This window comes from Maylandia zebra, linkage group LG2 (assembly GCF_041146795.1).
Source record: "Maylandia zebra isolate NMK-2024a linkage group LG2, Mzebra_GT3a, whole genome shotgun sequence".
Taxonomy (NCBI): Eukaryota; Metazoa; Chordata; class Actinopteri; order Cichliformes; family Cichlidae; genus Maylandia; species Maylandia zebra.
In genome coordinates, this window is record NC_135168.1 from 30,840,961 (window position 1) to 30,860,453 (window position 19,493).

The 19,493-nt window shown below is 41.0% G+C and overlaps 1 protein-coding gene across 4 annotated transcripts in view; it reads left to right on the forward strand.

Annotated features, from left to right (window-relative positions):
- The window catches only part of si:zfos-2326c3.2 (mitogen-activated protein kinase kinase kinase kinase 4), a 59,296-nt gene extending 40,605 nt beyond the window's left edge, over window positions 1-18,691 (forward strand). For all 4 annotated transcript variants that reach the window (XM_004563140.3, XM_012922430.3, XM_012922431.3 and 1 more), the window contains 15 exons: window positions 563-633; window positions 1,967-2,046; window positions 3,962-4,041; window positions 4,250-4,344; window positions 4,940-5,024; window positions 5,174-5,341; window positions 6,221-6,326; window positions 6,424-6,579; window positions 6,690-6,833; window positions 7,127-7,261; window positions 7,429-7,529; window positions 8,221-8,370; window positions 13,222-13,381; window positions 13,767-13,906; window positions 14,000-18,691. In XM_004563140.3, the coding sequence (XP_004563197.3) occupies window positions 563-633; window positions 1,967-2,046; window positions 3,962-4,041; window positions 4,250-4,344; window positions 4,940-5,024; window positions 5,174-5,341; window positions 6,221-6,326; window positions 6,424-6,579; window positions 6,690-6,833; window positions 7,127-7,261; window positions 7,429-7,529; window positions 8,221-8,370; window positions 13,222-13,381; window positions 13,767-13,906; window positions 14,000-14,083 (1,755 nt within the window). In that variant the 3' untranslated portion in view covers window positions 14,084-18,691. The remainder of the gene's footprint in view (window positions 1-562; window positions 634-1,966; window positions 2,047-3,961; window positions 4,042-4,249; window positions 4,345-4,939; window positions 5,025-5,173; window positions 5,342-6,220; window positions 6,327-6,423; window positions 6,580-6,689; window positions 6,834-7,126; window positions 7,262-7,428; window positions 7,530-8,220; window positions 8,371-13,221; window positions 13,382-13,766; window positions 13,907-13,999) is intronic.
- Window positions 18,692-19,493: the final 802 nt, after the last annotated feature.

Consider the following 19,493-nt stretch of genomic DNA (forward strand, 5'->3'; position numbering starts at 1 on the left):
GTGTCTGCGCTTGTGCAGATGCAGGATGTGGGCAACTCGTGAGAAGGACGATAGCTATTTCCACAGCTCTCTTCCTGCATTCCTGGGTGTGTCTTCCTCTCTGTGACTTTGTCACTTGACCCAAGAGATGAGAGGTTAAAAGGCTGCCAGCTGCTTGACCGAAAAATACACACACACACACACACACACACACACAGATCTGAAAAGAGAAATTGCTCCGAGTCAGATAATATTTCCACACTCTATGATTTGGACGTGGCTTTGATGTGTTAAGAGGGGCAACATTGAAATGTTATGAAATAGCAAAGCCAAATGGTCTCATTAGTTTCTCAGTAATAAATGTCTCCTCGAGGGTTATTAAAGATTTTATTGCACTCTGCTCTGCAGCCTTTCAGGCATTGTAAATGTAAAGGTTTCATAACCACATAAACCTTTTTTAGAATTAGCTTTAACATACTTTGACTCGACAGAATATTTAGTTTGAAAACAAAAAATGAAATAATCAGGCGGGAGCTTTGTGTCCACGTGGTTTTATTAAATCTATTTTGCTTTGATCTTTCAGGTCCCAGAGCGCACCACCTCAAAGTATTACTGCAGGGAACCGATGATGGGACACAAGAGGGCCGCCTCAAGGTAGAGCACTAATACATGATGTCCATACAAGAACCAGCGCTTGGTTCACCAAGTCGGTGCCAAACGTGGCTGCTAATGCTAGAGGGCTAACACGCGTAGGCTACACTAAGCTAGGTCCTGTTCATAATGTTAGCAGGTTGTCATTACAGTTCAGTCTGTACCAACACAACGAGTCTGGTGTGTGTGCAAAATTTGATTTGTCTGAGGCATTTTTTTGGATCAATTTTTGTATTAAAGTGTGTAATGTGATTGCCATTAGTAGAGACCATCACATGGGTTTGTGACAGAGCAGAAGTGTGTTTAAATGTTACAGGTTGCTCATTTTTCACACATAACAATATCAAAAACTCAGCAAGTGTCACTTGCAGTGACAAACCCACTAATAACTTTTAGCAGCACTTCAGTTTCCTCTTTCTTGAAGCGGTCTTAAGTGCAGTTTTTTGTTTTACAGAAACCCACTGCACACCACATCTGAAGTATTAGACAATAGCAACTAGCTAGTGACCGAATGGGAGCATGCAGCATCTAAATGACTAAACTTTACCCCAGAAGAGAGCAAAAAAAGATCAAATACAAAAACAAAGAGGGAAACTTGAGACTCTTACATGATGACTTTTGGTTTAACAACCATGTTACTCATTGTTTGTGGTGCAAGCAGCCATAAACCTCACCTGGGTTCTTCTTCTGCTGAGAAATGAACTCTTGGAGCAGTCAGCACAGACACAGTGTTTGTTTTTTTAAAATGCACACGCCAATGCACGGGAATCAAACTCGATAATTAATGAGTTTTAATGCAGTTTCCAGAATCACAGTGAGAATAATTAGCTTCAGATGCAAAGCGTTGTTCAGCACCTCATTTGTCTACCAGCTCTTCACATTATCACATTATTTTACTGGTGTATATATCATGTTTAGTATAAAATATTAATTGATATGAAGTTAAACATTTTATTTTAGTTGTAGTAAACTCTAGTAAACTGTCTTTTAAGCTGGCGAGTCATTTTTCTTTTAATGCCTCATTAGAATAAAATGTCTCTTTACCACAGTGTTGTTGGGCCTGATTTATTGTTGGTGTTTGTGTGGCGCTCTAAGTCAGCATGTCGGCATCCAACTCGGGAGAACAGCAGATCAGATTCATTTAGCCTGGATGATTATTTTTGATGAGATGAAAATAATGGTGGAAAAACTGTCACTGCAGTGACGGCGTGAAGGACGTTCTCAGATCAGGACAGAGAGATGTATAGTGTTGATCACAATTCAGCTCACTTCCTGTCTTTAACTGTCTTTAACTCTGCGTCTGTAATGCTGTCTGTGTGTCTCTCTCGCCATCTAGTGGCAGTCCAGTGTCTGCAGCAGATAAGAGTGGGAGGTGTGCGTCCCATGGAGGCTCCTCTTTAAGCAGCAACCATCCAGGTGTGTGATGCCTAAACACAGCTCACCTCACTAACCTCAGTCCTGTGCTGTTGGAGTAACAGAGCACAGTGTCCTTGCCTTAGGGTTCAGTTTATATTGTGCACTAATAATCTTGGTTCTGCCATCTTTGAACAGCTAAAAGCACTCGTGTTATTTTAGTAATGACATGTGTTTGCAGTGTGTTTGTTTTTGACTGCTGTTCTCAGCAGCGCTTCAAACTTACACCTTACTTGCCCATGTGTGTGACACTAGTGTGAACAGCGTATGTGGGTGTGATCTCATGGGTGCCTGGCGTGGGTTGGGGGAGGGGTGTACGCATGCAGAGTACACTGCAACAGAAAGCACAACAACAGAGCGATGTATTCAAAGCCTGCCCTCTCCACCCGCGTCTCCGGCGAGAAAGAAACAACCAAGTCATCTTTTTCAAAGTTCTGCTTGGTGTGTCCTCTGTGGTCGGCAGCAAGGAAGCTGCACTTCTGCTGGGATAGACAGAGGGGAGAATATGTTTAGGATTTCAAAGTTGCCCTCTGCGTGTAGTTGGAAGGAAACACCGTTTGATGCCTCCCACTCAGTTTGGCTGCTGGCCTCAGCCTCCTTTGTTCGAAGTCACAGATCAGACATTGTTCTTGACAGTCGTGTAGCTCCTCTGTGGTTAGACGAAACCTTTATCTACTCATGCTACAACTGAGAGAAAGCCGCTTACTGCTTTGTAAATAGTAAAAGGAGCGTTTGATGTCTCGATTTATTGAATGTGTGATACTTAGGCTTACTTAGGTGCCCCGATGATGTTATTTCCACGAACACTTTTGATTCCAGCAGCACAGAAAGACTTTCTTCTCTCTCACGCTTGATGGAAACACAACAAACAGGAGTTGTTTCCTGTTTTGTTCCATAAAACAAACTCTTTATAAACAGTCGTTCTTTGGGTATTTAATTACCTTCTTGAACGACTTGATAACCAACCCTGATGTAACTGTCCTGTAAGTCTCTACTTCATGATTACAATGCATCACATGAATCTGTGGAAAATATAAAGGGAGTGTTTGAAGTGACAGCATGACAAAGGCTTTATTTTTAGTCCATTGTTTTTGTTTTACAGGCTAAATCTTTACTGTATTGATTTAGTTTCTATTGTTAAAGTTTGAGCTGCAGTATTGTGCAGTTTTCAGGGAAATGGCTCTAAAACCCAACAATAAACTACCAACCAGCACCAAGAGCAGTTAGACACCAAGTGGTGAGCCAGATACTTCTGTCATGTGGAGATAAAAGAAAATAGAAAGAAAATAGAGCCCATTTGGACAGAGCGCAGCTGAAATGCTAGTGTATAAGTTTAAGTAAACTGTGGGCTGGACTTTTAAAAGGTGGATTGTAAATCACTTTTCTTCAAATACACTATGAACAACATGCCTCTGTCTTATGGAAACTTAAATATATTTTTATTTTAAATCACCTGGGCAGTTTAGGGAGTCATTATTAAACATTCCCCTGGAAGCTGCAGGTGGATGCTGGAGTTTAAACAGCACACAGTAATGCAGTGACATGAAGCTGAGATTGTGGTTCACACATTTGCCTAACGAGCTAAAGATTGTCCGTTCGATCCCGGGAGGAGATCCAAGTCATTTCAGTCTTTTCCCAGAGAGGGCATCCAACATTTAAAAAAATCTGTCAAATCAAACATACCGAGCTGCCCACTGTGGTGACCCTTTGTGAATAAGGGAGCATTTTTTAGATTCAGAAGTGTTGCTGTAGACAATGAGGACAGTACAGCTCGAGTAACCTGCCTGAACTAGCTCACAGCCTTGGGTCCATTTACTGTCTTTAAAGCAGTCTGGCAAGAAACAGGTATATTTACACATGAGATTCCACATGTAACTCTCACACTGATTACTGCTGCTAACATATGTGTGTGTCTTAGGTTACTTCAAGCTGGAAAGTCCCCTCCTGCAGCACCACCCACACAGGAAGCTGGATAACATAAGCAGTGGACACACACAGGTAAGTGTTGTTGGAGCATGTGTGCAGTCTCACTGGTTTATAGAGTTAAATTGTTTCAGTATATCATAGTATCAGTACAAAGCATGCATGCACATGTCATCTAGATCCCTCTTCCTCATTGATTTGAAACTTGCTTCATCACATTAACATCAATGATTTTTCTCTCTGTCCAACTCATTTTTCCGGCTACTTCCTTTTCCTCTCGCAGGGAATAAAACCCGCTCTGGGTCGGCTTAACAAGGCCGCAGAATACTCTTCTTCTAGCGATGAAGTCGGCAGCAGTGATGACGAGGAGCGAAGCGGGTAACCAAACACATCCTCAGTGTATTTATGATGCTGTATTCTTATTGTTAGAGGTTATTGTTTAAGAAATGTTCCCATCAAGCTCATCATGTGTTTGACCTGCTCGACAGTTTCTTTTAGCAAAAAAACTAAGTGTCCTGCTGCACATGAAGGAGTGAAGCAACTCTTTTAGTTTCCAAACAGCACTGTGACGAAACATGATGTGTTGCAAGATTTTTTTTAAACTGATATTTAGAATCTAGTAAAAAGTCACAAAATTAGTAATTCTGCTGCATCTACTGGGAGAAATGAGCACTGAAATATTTCTGCTAAGTATGAAGAGGAAATGAAATCCAAGTCTGTTTATTGTGATTTCAATTCCTGTGGCAGTAAACCTGGGAGAAGCCAAGTATCTCATTTGGTTTAACAGTCCTGAAAGCAAATTAGTGTTACTATAGTGTTGTTTGTGAGTTAGTCACAGTCTGAAACAGCAGGTGTCATTAGGATCCAGTGTGTTGCTTTTATTGCTGAAGGATGCATCAGTCTTGTTTCTAACTATGAAATATGACATCTGCAGTCGGTCTCTAGTCTAAAATCTCGAGCGGTATGTTTCAAGGTCTGGCATGTCCAATGGAAAAGGGAAATACTTCAGAGGAATACCCGACGGCATCGTCCTGCAGCCTCACCACAATCTCAACCAGGTACTGAGCAAACACAACCACAGAGCACACGTGACTGTCTGCTCTGTGGTCGGTTGTGTAAAAAAGCTGACTTCCTAAAGCTTTAACATTCATTCATGTGACGCCTCACAGTTACTCAAGTTACATCCTGTCCTGGTATTGCTCTATAGATTTCGCAGTTGGGTTCAGATGACACCTACTTGCTACCAGACCTTCTGCAAAAAATTTCTTCCTCTAGTCCTACCCACAATGCATTCATCCAGCAGCAGCGAGCACGGGAACTTGGCTATTTGAGATCGCCCACATCTCCCGGATCCCCCACACACCAGGATCTACATGTAAGTAGAAAATCAGCACAGATTTCTCAGAGCTTTACTTCTTCTGGTCATTGTCATCATCAGCATCCCTGTTTATCATTCAGTGTACACTACAGCGACGTTCAGCAGTGTTGTTTATAATGAAAACAGTATATCATGCTCTTTATTATGTTGCTGTCATACTGTCAGTTTGTTTCAGTGGTGGATGTTCACGTTGAACACTGTCAAAGTAACTGCTGTGAGCCAAAAGCTCTAAACACTCGATGTCTTTTTACTCTTGAGATCAAATTGCATTGCTTTTGAGGGGCAACCAATCACTCAAAAGTTATCTTATATGATGAGGGCCTTAAAGAAAGACAGAGGATGAATTGATCGGCAGCATCAAAACCCAGTATAACATAAATATGGATTATTTTGAACTATGAATGAAAGCTACTCTAGTAGCATCCAAGAACAAAAGAATTAGATTGTAAATGAGAATAATAGTTGTTTGTTTTTTGTTTGTTTTTAAGACAAAGTGCTGATTAAGTTCAGATGGACTTACAGTTGTATCAGTATTAATGTCCTTGTGTTAATAAATGTCAACAGACTACTTGATATAAACCTTTGGGCTCATTATCATAGCCAAGGTTTAAATAAAGCGACAGACTGCATTAGTTATAAATGTCCACCAGAGGGAGGTAGTGGCACAGGCTGGGAGCTCAGTCTTCCTGGGTTTCAGTTTGGATTTCGAGTTAACGGAACTGTTGTTACTGATGTATGAAAACCATAATTTGTAACTGGTAAATGATTATATAAATGGTTTATGGTTTCATAACTGTAACTGCCTGTTGTGTTGTTTTTTTTTGTTCGTGTTTTATTAAAGTATAAAATCTCTTCCCTTGTCATTGTGCTCATCAGGATATCGGCAGTCCTACTGGTAAAAGCCCGACATCATCATCTTCCTCCTTCCTGCCCTTCATTGATCCACGATTGATCCCCATCTCATCACCACCACAGAGCCCGAGTGAGTTTTCTACCAGAGAGCCGAGCTACAGTTTGCTTTGTGAGCACAGTTTAGTTTTATTTTTTAAACTTTTATCTTGAATCATTTTTGCATTCAGCGGGCATTAAGGGCGAGCCACTGAAGAGAGAGAACCACAGGAAGGGCTCCGTGGTTAACGTGAACCCAACCAACATTCGACCACAGAGCGACACGCCAGAGATCCGAAAGTACAAAAAGAAGTTCAACGCGGAGGTTCTGTGTGCTGGATTATGGGGTATGTAGTTTTTATGTGTTTTATGTTGTTTGTGTTTTTAAATGAAGTAGATTCTTTCAGAAAATGATACAAACTGTGTCAGTGTTGATATTTTCTGTTTTGACGTGCAGGTGTGAATCTGCTGGTGGGCACAGAAAACGGTCTGTGGCTGCTGGATCGAAGTGGTCAGGGAAAGGTGTACCCGCTCATCAGCAGGCGACGGTTTCAACAAATGGATGTACTTGAAGGACTCAATGTGTTGATTACTGTATCAGGTATATGTGCTGCATGTTCAAATGTTCAGGGCTACAGAAACAGTGACACAGAGTGCAGCACTCTGCCCTGCATAATGATTAAACTCTGCTTATAAGTTTTGCACAGTAGTTCAAAGAGACCACATTACTGTAACTGTTTAACAGGTTTCTTCAGGTAAAACTGACACTTGTGTGTGGATGACTGCTCGATATTCGTGCTCTGTTCTGGTTTGCTCCGTCACCTCAAAGAAACTGATTGAAACTTTGTCACACTGAAGCAGGAGTCGTTTGCATCCTTCCCTCTCTGTCTGTAGGAAAAAAGAACAAGCTGCGTCTCTACTACTTGTCCTGGTTAAGGAATAAAATCCTGCGTAATGACCCGGAGGTGGAGAAAAGACAGGGCTGGACGTCAGTGGGTGATTTAGAGGGCTGTGTCCACTATAAAGTGGGTAGGTACACTAAATAAAAACAGAATGATATTTTACAGAGCTTCAAACTAATGCAGGTTACAGATGTTGTGTATGTAGTGATCTTTAGGAGCTACGTGTAGAATATGTGGTCTCAGATTTTTCACGCTCCTTACCGCTTGTTTTGTTTCTGTTTTTCTGTTTTCTAGTGCGTTATGAGAAGATAAAGTTCTTGGTGATTGCCTTGAAGAATGCTGTGGAGGTGTACGCTTGGGCCCCAAAACCCTACCACAAATTCATGGCCTTTAAGGTTGGTAACAAATTAATAAAATGCAATAAAAATAAGAGATACTGAAGATATAAGTTCATCAGTCTGTGGAGCTGTGAAATACTAATATCATGGAAAGTACTACTTATTCTACTTATTAGAAGGTTTTTTAGATGTTTGTAGTAATCGTAAAGTCACACAGTAGTTTATCTCAGACTTTTCTTCTAGTTGAAAACTTGAAGCACCTTCCTTTTTACTAACCAGTGTGTGTAGTCATGTAAACAGGCTGACATGCTGGTTTTAGCATGCTAACTAACAGCACTACAGACAAGGTGAAGCTAAGTTTAACATCGCGGTGTAACACCTAAGAACATCAGCCTGCTCAGCTTTCCTTTCCATTGATCGATTCATTGATTAAGTGGGTTATTGCTGTGTTATTTCCACAGTCGAACACTTGCATGTACACAGACAGGACACATCAGGTTCTGGGTCTCATAACCACAGACTCTCAGCAGAGATGTGTCCCATTTCTGTTTGTCCTCTGAGGCCTGAACTACTTTCTCTTCCATACCGTGTCACAGGCCAAAAATGGAAGAATTAGGTGGACTATCTTAGGATGGCAGCTTTTGTGACACTGCATTATTATTAATGGAGCAGTTTCACTTTAGATTATGTAATTAGGCTAATGTGCAAACTTATGTAACTTAATCATCGTGTCTGTGTGTCTGCCCAGTCCTTCAGAACTCTGCCTCAAAAGCCCCTTTCTGTTGACCTGACAGTGGAGGAAGGTCAAAGGTTAAAGGTCATCTACGGCTCCGTGTCTGGTTTCCACGCCATTGACGTAGACTCTGGGACACCATATGACCTCTACTTGCCGACACATGTAAGCATCTGCTCCGTTCTTCGTACTCTTTGAGGATTGTGTCATCACTTCGACTCAGGAGGTTGTGCGTGTCTGTTTGCATGTTTTGTTGGCACTGTTTTTGCCATAAAGGTGTGTGTCGAGTCTGTGATGTGGGATAGTTTGAGGGTTTCCCTGCTCTGCTCCATCACTGTGGCTCAACCTGTAGTTGTCATCGTGAGAGTTTTACATCTTTAAAGACTAAACCGATGTCTGATCTCTGTACCTGCAGCTTTCTGTTAAAGCAGCTTATTAAGTCATTTTCTTTCATTTATCAGCTCTCCAGTCGACCATATCACCTCACTCTTCATCTCTTAGTATACATCTCAGTATAGCCCTCCTCCCACTCACAGTCATGTCAGTCATTACTTTCCTGCATTTCTGCTGTGTTCCCTCCACTCTCCTCCAACACAGTCGATGGCTGTCAGAAACTATTCTTCCATCCGCTTCCTTTTCTCCCTCCCACTGTCACTCTATCATTCAAGGTACCACTGTTCATTTTCTCTTAATTTCATCGTCTCTCTTTCTGCATTTACCAAAATATCATTGCTCGCCCTCACTCCGTCTGTGGGAACTAATATCAAACTGTTGTGACTCACGTTCATAGGTGGTGTTTGAACTTTCATTAAATCTGCAGACACTGACTTGAGTGAAGCTGCTGTCACAGATCTTTTATGCGTGTACGCTGATTTTTCAGCTGATGTTGAAATGTGGATGTTTTGACGAGGCACTGGAGCGTTTTATCATTTCCTGTGTGGCTGCGGAGGAGTTTGATTTGTGATGTTCTCTAGAATTAGCACAGCTTGACCCAACAGATTCATCACAGACTCGACACCGCCTCCTGAAAATGAGACCGACACGAGCAATGACACTAAAGGAGTCACATGCTTTAGTGTCATTGATGCAGGTGGCTGTAGCTCAGGTGGGAGAGTAGGTCACCTACTAACAGTGGCTGGTGGTTCGATCCCAGTCTGCTCCAGTCTGCATGCCAAATATCCTTGGGCGAGATACTAAGCCCATGTTGAAGCCGTCTGTTTACCATTTACATGTAGAAGGTGCTGTTCTCAAACTGTAACGAACCACAGCAGACCCGGTGACATTTTCAAGCTTTTCAGCTTTATTTACACCTGCACAGCAACAACCAATACAGGATCCGGTATAAGCTGGCGAGGCGTGATTGTAGATGCCACTCAGGCGCATCCATCTCACCTGCAGTGGCATCGCAAGCCACACCCTGTCACATAAACCTAATAAACTGAGACTCACAGTCCAGTCAAGTCACCACCCTCCTTAGAGGGCCTTTAAATTAGGCAATAACACATTGTACACCATGTCAAACTAAGCACACCCTTACTACACACTACTGCTGCATTCAGGCTTAATTTTTTCTAATGATGTCTTCATTATTTCCTGATATGTAAAACCTTTAGAATTGAATGAGGAACCGTGACTGTATATGCTATAGCCTCAGTATCTGCATCAGATTCATTTCAGTTTATAGGTCACATACAAAGCGATTTAATCTCAAGTGGGTTGTCCCAGTTAAACTTTGCATAATAACCTCACTTTCACCTTAAAGTACACTCTGAAAACATTCACGGTTAACGACACAGTCACAGCACTGATGAACTGGAGCATCTTAGGTGTGTTTTCAACACCTGTGGCTACAACTCTGCATGATCTCTTTGGTGAAAGTAAACGACTGCATTTGGTGGCTGGAGTCAGCACGGCCAGTATTTCTTTGTTTGGTCCTTGTTGGGAACATGTAAATCTGATTTGTTTAGTGTTTAATATTTAGAAAGGTTACGCTGTAAATGTATTTGTGTCTTTAACTGTGACCAATCGCCCACTGCTGGTACAATTGGAGCAGTTATTATTCTTCCTCTGCTGTATGTGGGCATGTAAAGCTCGCTGTAGCTTGAGTGAGTCATATTCACATTCTGACACATCCTGTTAAATATGTTCTTAGCAACAACTGGAGAGGCCCGAGGCTCAGTTTATATTAAAGTGGTTCAACTTTACGCTGGAAACATTTTGGCTTGAGCCTTTATTTAATCAGTCTTTCCAGAGTCTGAAGGTAATCTGATTCCATCAGTTGATTTACTGTGCAAACTATACAGCACTACATGTGGTGTGGAGTGTGAGTGGGTGGCTGGTTGTTCCAGTTTAATGGTTTATTTAAAGATGTTCTTTATATTTGTCCGCCTAGCATCCATACGAGGAACGTTTAATCATTTTGTGAGTCATTCTGAAAGGACTCGTGTCACAATTCGATTTTTCGGTCACAAATTGCTGCGTGGAGTTAAAGCGATTATAAACTTTCTTTCTGTGAGGTTGTTTTTTTGTTTTGTTTTTTTTTATACACCCAAACACACACAGCACCCCTGCCACCGCTAAACGTGCTACTTTCTGTAAGCAAGGAGGAGTTGGAGACACATGAAGAGAGAAATTAGCTCTAAAAATACACCCCTTCTGTCCTCCTTCTCTTACCATCATTAACTGTGTGTGTGTGTGTGTGTGTGTGTGTGTGTGTGTGTGTGTGTGATAGAGAGAGAGAGAGAGAGAAAGTGAGTGTGTGTCCTGACCTGCTCCCCCCCCCTCCCTCCTGTGTATATTAAGCGAGCCTGCTCACAGCTGTCTACTACACCGGTGCCTTATGCTGCTGCTGCTGCTGCTTCGATATCATTTCTGCTCTCCTTCCCGTGTTTTCCTCTTTTCTTGTCTCTCTTACATACACACTGGAGCTTTCTGCCAGACACACTCAGCTGCAGCACTCCTTTAAACCCACTCACTTTCTCTTTCTTCACGCACACTGGAGGAACCTTCACACTGCTGGGGCTTTTCCCAGTAGCTGTTATCTGATACACACTCATTCTTGTCTTAGGTGCATACCCACACACACATACACACAATCAGTTAAAGACGTCAAAACAGTGATTTCTGTTACTGTTAAAATCAGTTCACCTGTAAGCAAAGCCTAACCCTCAAACGTTTTCTCTCTCACACACACACACACACAATGTGCCCACCCACTTAAAGAAGTATACACACGCGCACACACACGCGTACAGCCATCTCCTGTTGTTGCCTGCAAACTATGTAACAATGCTGATTCCAAGGCAGAGGATTAAGATTGCGTTGCGGCTGTGGATGCCTGTTCTCATGCTCAGGATTGTGGTGGCTCACACTCTGGTAAGGTGTTCGGTGTGAAGCGCAGTGTTTGTGTCGGGCACAGAGCTCAGCCCAACATTTTCTTCTTTTATTGTAGGACTTTTGCTTCGGTGGAATCTGTTAAAGGATTCATTGACGTTGCAGTGTTTGTCCTAATATCTGTAGTTTGTCTGATATTCATGTTTAGAAAGTTGCAATGATTTATTTTCATAGTTAAATCTTGTCAGACCTGCTGCAGTGAACGCTTGGTTGGTTGGAATATTTCATAACTAGTTTGCTAAAAGTGTCTGAACAGATATTTCAGAGTTTCGCGATTAAATGAGGCTTGCAACAAACAAACACCTCTCCTTCACGTTTATGGACTTTAAGGTTGTGCGATATATAAAAATGTTCCAATCGACAGTCCAATAACCGATGATAGGAGGAAAAGTCGTGCAGCTGCAGACTTTTTGATGGGCGGAGCAATGCAATCATGCACGGACTGATTTGCGCATTTTAAATTTCTAAGTTTTGTTTGGAGGGAATATTTTAGCTTCTTTTCTTGTTTGTTTCAGTATTATTATAGATACTTTTTGGATTATTCATTTATTTATTTGAGATGCGCCAAATCCAACAAAAGACTTAACTTTACATCAGAGGGTTTTATGTTCACTGGAAGAGACATTTTGATTTTTAACTTACTTCTTGTTTAATTTGTATTTGTTGTTCGGTCGAGTGTGTCAGACAGATAAACACTGGAACAGCCTGTAAACACGTTACAGTGGGGGAAAAGCTCGTTCCTCTTTGTTTCCAACATTGTGGTTTTTTTAATTTGTTGTTTGTTAAAACGGCGCTGTTATTTTTGACTGCTTCTCTTAGCTTCAACCAACATTATTAACAAATGTACTCACGGGCAAAAAAAATAAAAACGATCAGCGAAAGGCTCCGCCTATCGTCGATAGTCGATGTATTTGTCCAATCATCGATGGACCCTTTGATTTATTAGAAACCTGTTTCTGAAGCGTTGGGTTCATCCTTCAGCTGGATAAGTAAATGGATCTTATCTGGTTAGATAAACATCCTGAGCTGTTGTGAACATGTGTCTGAACTGTTAAATATATTCCTAGGTCACTACTTTGAAGATGTTCTCAGTGAAATAATGTAATAACACTTTTCTGAATGGATTTAAATAAAGTTAAAGTTAGATAAACTTAACTGAGCAGTGAAATGCGTCTTCGAATAAAATCGAATCTCTAACTTGTTTTTTTACTTCCTCCTGGAATTTTATCTTAAATACAGGCTGCTGTGTTCAATCTCTGTTAAAATGTTTTATTAAATTAAGAATCTGAGTATCTGGTCAGTTCTGATACAATGCTGCCATATTTAGTCAAGGACTTTAGTTTCATCATGAAATCTAGTCTTTGAAATAAAGTTGTGACTATGGATTTGTTACGTTTGATTGTTGCAATGGTTGTGCATTTAGACCTGAACCTTAGTCTTTGGATCACCAGTGACTGTAAGATAACATTTAAATAGCATGAAGGAACAGCCTTCATGTTTTCTGCAATCCATATAGATGATAGTATTTTCTGGGGTTTTTAATTTGGGTTTTTCTTTCCAAACAATAATTTAAAAAAAAAAAACGAGTGTTCATGTTGTGTTTGTGTGTGCGTTACTCTGCAGATCCCGGGTCCCATCCGTCCCCATGCAATCATCATTTTGCCAAACAAAGCTGGAACAGAGGTCCTGGTTTGCTATGAAGACGAGGGCGTCTACATTGACACCTATGGCCGTATCACCAAGGATACAGTGCTGCAGTGGGGGGAAATGCCTACATCTGTCGGTAATGTTGGAGCACACATCTTTATGCAAATGCTATATACACCCATAAAGGTCTATTTTTGTACACAGTGCATCTTTGTGCAGGTACCACTAACAACAACCCAATTGCGATGATTAGTCAGGCACTGCTTAACATCACTGTAGATTTTTCCAGTTCGACTCACTAGATCTGGATGAGCAGCTGTCCTGCCACTGAGAACTTAACCTGAACCACATTCAGTGGAGACAGATCAGGGACAGGGTGGGCTAAAAATAAGATGGTAGTCAATCTGTGTGTGTGTGTTTTTGGGGCATGGAGATGAGGCAGTATTCAAGTATAAGGAGTAAAAATGTAGGAGACATATTTAGACTGTTTTCTCATACTCGTCTGTTTCTCTCCAATCCAGCCTACCTGCAGTCTAACCAGGTGATGGGTTGGGGAGAAAAGGCCATAGAGCTGAGGTCAGCGAACACGGGGAACCTGGAGGGAGTGTTCATGCATAAAAAGGCTCAAAAGCTGAAGTTCCTGTGTGAAAGGAATGACAAGGTAGGAGGAACCTACGACAAAAAACAGCCTCACTCGCTTTATTTATGCACCGTTTGTTTGATTTCAGTTCCTAAAAGCACCGTCTTGTTGCAGGTTTTCTTTGCGTCGGTGCAGTCGGGCGGCAGCAGTCAGATTTACTTCATGACTCTCGGACAGAACTCTCTGTTCAACTGGTAACACTGAGACCAGTTACCTCTGGGATCGACTGGTGGGCGTCTGCCTTCATTGTTCTGGGTTATCCTGGTGATGCTTTGTTGTGTGTTTTTTGGCTTTGTGCTGACCTGCGTTGACCTCCGTGAAGTGGTGGATACCATTGCAAGAGTCTGCTCGATTCCTCCATCCGTCCCTCAGCCTTGTGCAGTCGCCATGTTAAACCATTATGATCAACGATTGAGCTGGTCAAAAATCCGCCTGCAGGAAAAAAGCTTGAATTCATCGCTCCATCATCGACTACTGACGCGTGGATCACAGCACTGACGCCTGGACATGATTTGCAGCACAAACACACATCCACAGAAATGTTCAAAGGTACAAGCAGCTGTGCCAGCGTCTTTTTTCCTTTATTTTACGTGACGCTTCACCAAAACAGAGGGCTTCACGTGGACGGTTGTTCTGGGATTTCACATGAACACCTGGCTGTTTGTTCAGCGCCTGGATTTTTTTTTCTTTTTTTCAAGAATCAATTATGACTTAATTATGTGCTTAACAAGTATTTGATTGTGTGCGTTTTAAAATGCCCAGCTCTGATGCTTTTCTGGATCATCGGCATCCTCACACCTGGATCACAGTTGTTGCTGCACACACCAGAGAGTAATCATCACTTAATTTGTGTTTGTCTGTCAGTAGCTTTGTTCACTCTGTACATCACCTGGGCATTTAATGAAATGTGGGCTGCTTCATATCATTCCATCTTTGTTGCTCGTGCCATGATTACGTCCTTGGAGCAGTTTTAGATCCACAGTGTTCGCTGCCTGTCTGCAATACCTCAAAACTGTTCCGGTATTTATGAAGTCCTTGAATTGATAGAATTGCTTTTATCAGAGTGGTAGAACCCAAACAAACTATCATATTACTGTACTGACTCATGTTCTAGTTTATTAAATACATATCACTATTTTATTTAATATATAGCACTATCAAATGTTAGATAGGAATTATTTTCTCACGCAACTAGTCTGCAAATTCGTTATGAAGTGAGGAAAAAAAAAAATACTGATGGGTATATTTGCTGCGTTGCATAGTTTGAATTAGTTTGAATATATGTTGCTAGCACAGCCCCTCCCCTCGGCTCTAAGTGTGAGAGGTCAGTCTACCACAGAACTGGACCACGTCATTTAAATCGCATTTCTTTTTGCAAAGGACCTTAAAAGCCATTTACCATAAAAGGAGCAATTTAAATGTGCAGCATAAATAGTGTAGATAAATAGAGATATAAAGCAAGTATAACTCGCTCTTTTTTTGTATAGCTTGTATATAATCCTGTAAGATGCACTGTTTTCTAAATATTTTATTACGGGCCATCTTTACATATATGTACAGAATTGCAGGCTTACGAATGTGAAATTCAATCTTAAAACCGAGTCGTGCATGCCCCCCACGGTCTTTGATTGTGAATGTGAGCTGCTCACAGGACTCACAAACTTGGCTGAATCGTCTAAAATCAAATGTGAATTCTGTTTGTTTGATTTTCTTGTTGCGTGTGTAAGAAAGGTGTTTTGCACAGTTGCCCTCTTATACGCGTTACATCAAAAGCCATCCTGTCGTCAGTATTGAAGAGATCACTGCTAACCTTTGGATCAGTATTTGTTACACTACCCACTGTCGGACCAGTTTTTGATGGGGCAACATGTTGAAAATATAAAATATAGGATATGTAGTGAGTTGGGCCTCTTTGTCTTTTATTCAATGAGCTTCAAAGCAAGAAACCAAAGATGAAAGCTTTGATGTATTTGCTTCCTTGATTCTAACAGATTATTCACAAGTGACAACTGATCTCATTTATGAATCAAGTTATTAATTTGATAAACTCTTAGATCACCTTGGAAACTCACCCAGGCCCAAAGTGTTGCAACAAAATACACACAAGTCAATGTTACGAGTGTTTATGTATTAAATATCACAGATGTATGCATTAAGTATTATTTGCTTTGGTAAAGGTAAAGAAATCATTGCGGTTTTCTTACCTTCAAATGTGAATCTGAGTATTTATCCATTTTATTATTCTGTTTCTCCTCTACGAGATTTTGCTTAAACGGCTAACTTTATGTTTTTTACATTATCCTGCACACTCTTGAATTTTGTCGTTATCATAATTGTGCCAAATGTTTTTATATACATTGATACTTTAATTTTACTTTTATTATAGACTTATGACTTGTGAGAAATATTACAGCTGGTTCTGTGAGAATATTTTGAACTGGAAAATGAAATTTTTGTCTTATTGCTAAGTTTTAATCACGTCTTACAACGATTCTTTCGGGGACAGAAGGTGTTTGATTGTCTGACGTACTTAACAAATAGCTTAACGCGGCTATTGTGCATTAACATAGTGGATTGTGACCTAATATTACCAGGCTAAGAGGTGCTCGCTAACAGGGCCAAAATATGCCGTAACTATTAGCTAACTTGCAGCTCCTAGCTAATGCTGTTAGCTGTTATATGAAAGCAAAGCTTGGCTAGCAGTACCGAAATGAGTCACTTGTCTCATAAACAAAAGGACTTGTACACACGTAGCATACTTTGCGCTAATATTTACATAGATTCAGATTGTAAGGCACCTTAAAACTGTTATCCTTGTTTGAAGTGGATAACAACTGAAATTAAATTTGGTTAGATTAAATTCTGGCGAGCATGTCACGAGTAAATACACCTTACCTAGCTTGCTTTTTTTAAATTAACTTTTTTACCAATAATGTTAACATTTTTTAAAACCTGTAGGCTACTGTATATGTGGGTTTTTGTTTTAAGTATGGAATAGGACAAGTACATAGAGACTGTTGCTGTGCTAGCTTGTGGTCAGGCCTACAGGGAAAGGTGACAGTGTAGAACCGACAGCTTTGGTCAGGTTCCTGAGCAGGACCGTGGCCAGACTAGACAGGAGAGCAGACCAAAACCTAGTGCTCCACAGTTCTTATAGTTTTTGTTCAGCTCTAACTTTCAGTTATCGAACAGCCTGTATCTGCTCATCCTGCTTCCACACTCTGTCATACACCTTTAGGGTATATGCTGGGAAATAAACCAGCTCTAAAATGAGTTCTGACTCCATAATTCTCATTTGTCTTCAAAACTGATTAAATTGCAGAGTTCATTATGAAATTCTGTTACAATAACCACTTTTCTTTTACATGGTCTAACATTGGAATGATTGAGAGTATCTGTCTTTCTCTCTGGACTGCTTTAAGTAACAGCATATGAAATCAGCTCATCTGCAAGCTGACCAGTTTGACACCTAATAACAGTTTCCTTTTTATCAGGGTTTATCCATTTATGATCTTAAGCTACTCTTTTAGAGAATGAGGATATTTTTCTGGTTTATTTGAAGCAAAGTGCCTGCTGCTGCCACTCTTTGCTCCCTGTTGCTTAGCACTGGACGATCGCTGTATCACTAATGAGAGCGCGAGGGAACAGCGCACTTCCTCCTACACCTTCCACTGGTTAAAAACGTGATAGATTCTGTATCAGGCCTGTGGTGACTCACATCCTTAACTCTCCCACAAACTCTTTTTCTCTCACTTTTCACAACTCGTTTCCTCTTGCTGCCACTTTTCATCCCCTCGGCATCTTTTCCCCATCTTCAGCTTCATGCTCCCACCCCTGGCTGTCTCTTTAGCTTCCCACGTCCGCTTCCTTTTATTTCAGTTCGGTTCACGGAGACCTGTCGCATCAGATTGCACATCTTTATTGCACCAAGTAGATTTGCACAGCTTTTCAGATTAAAAGTAAGGTTTAATTGATGGAGATGGACCCAAACATTTAGCCCAACCTCGTTATTTCTCCGGATTGTGTTGCAAAGTAGGATGAAGCGTGATACAGGACGGGAAAAAAATGAATACAAAGCAGCTTGCGTTTTTGCAGTATTCACTTAAGTGTCAGCTGTTGTTTTCCACCCTGTGGATGTGATGTGTGGGAGAGTGTGATGAAAACTGGTGTTTAAAAAGGCAGAATTCAGTCTTCAAGGAAAGGAAGGACAAAGTTGGAGGAGGTAGTTAGGAGGTTTTAGTCAAGTGTCAATAGGAGGAGCGAGGAAGAGGCTTCAAGAGGCTTAATTTCTTTAAATAATACCTAGAACATATGTTTAGATATCTATATAGCTTTGGTTGTGATGAAGAGGAGGAGGAAGAGGATGTGAAAGGGGTGCTGACTGCATACATTGGCCTTTTAAGATTAAATATTGACATTTATTGCGTCATTCATCAATAAGCAAAATGATTTTCCTGGTGAATTTTGGGGGGGGGTGGTGATATTTTCCAAAATCCAACTAATTACATGTTACATACATGGTAGTCTGACTTTATTCTTTAGTTGGAAGTTTTTGGTGTTATTTGACCCACAGAACCGTTGTTTTGAGATTATATAAGACCAAATATTATATGGCTAAATATCTGAAAATATATCTGTCTGCTCCTGTGTCATTTATAAGATAATTCTTTTGATACTTTGGTATATTTTTGCACTGGACCTTTGTTTTATGCATTGTACACTGTACCCCTCATGCTTTGATACGAACGCACACTAACTCGTGTTTCCATGTAAAACGGTGAGGCCACAATAAATATGTTGAATCAAGTATCGTCTGTTTCTTTCTAGTTTTCACTGATAGGACGACTTTATTTAATCCACTGATGGGTTGATTTGCACGCTGATATTTCTGATCACACTGCATCTGTCAAAGTGACAAAATATGTTGTGTTTGTCCTTGTTGGCATCAACAGAAACATTCTGTCACTCATTTTCTAATGATGACTCTAATATACTGAAAAGAAAAAGAATATCACATATATGTTTTTAATGCATTTCCCATTTAGAAAGGATCATTTTATTAGACTCAGATTCCTGTTGGCCAAAACTGAAGTAAGGATAGAAGCCACTAACATCGAGACATCCATGATTTCATCAGGCCACAACTGACCTTGTGCTTGGAGCTTATCTCAAGCAGCAGAAACCTGAGAAAGAAGAGGACCAAGGAGAAGAACCATCGTGGAAGGACAGGCCCCTGCACGGTATGTACCACTGGCAGATAGAGGAAGTTGCTGACATCCAGAAGTCCTACCAGTGGCTGGACAAAGCTGGACTGACAGCACAGAGGCACTAATCATGGCAGCACAAGAACAAGCTCTAAGCACAAGATCCATAGAGGCTGGGGTCTATCACAGCAGGCAAGACCCCAGGTGCAGGCTGTGTAAAGATGCCCCCGAGACAATCCAGCACATAACAGCAGGGTGCAAGATGATAGCAGGCAGGGCATACATGGAACACCATAACCAAGTGGCCGGCATAGTGTACAGCAACATCTGTGCCGAGTATAACCTGGAAGTCTTGAAGTCAAAATGGAAGACGCCACCTAGGGTGGTGGAGAATAACCGAGCTA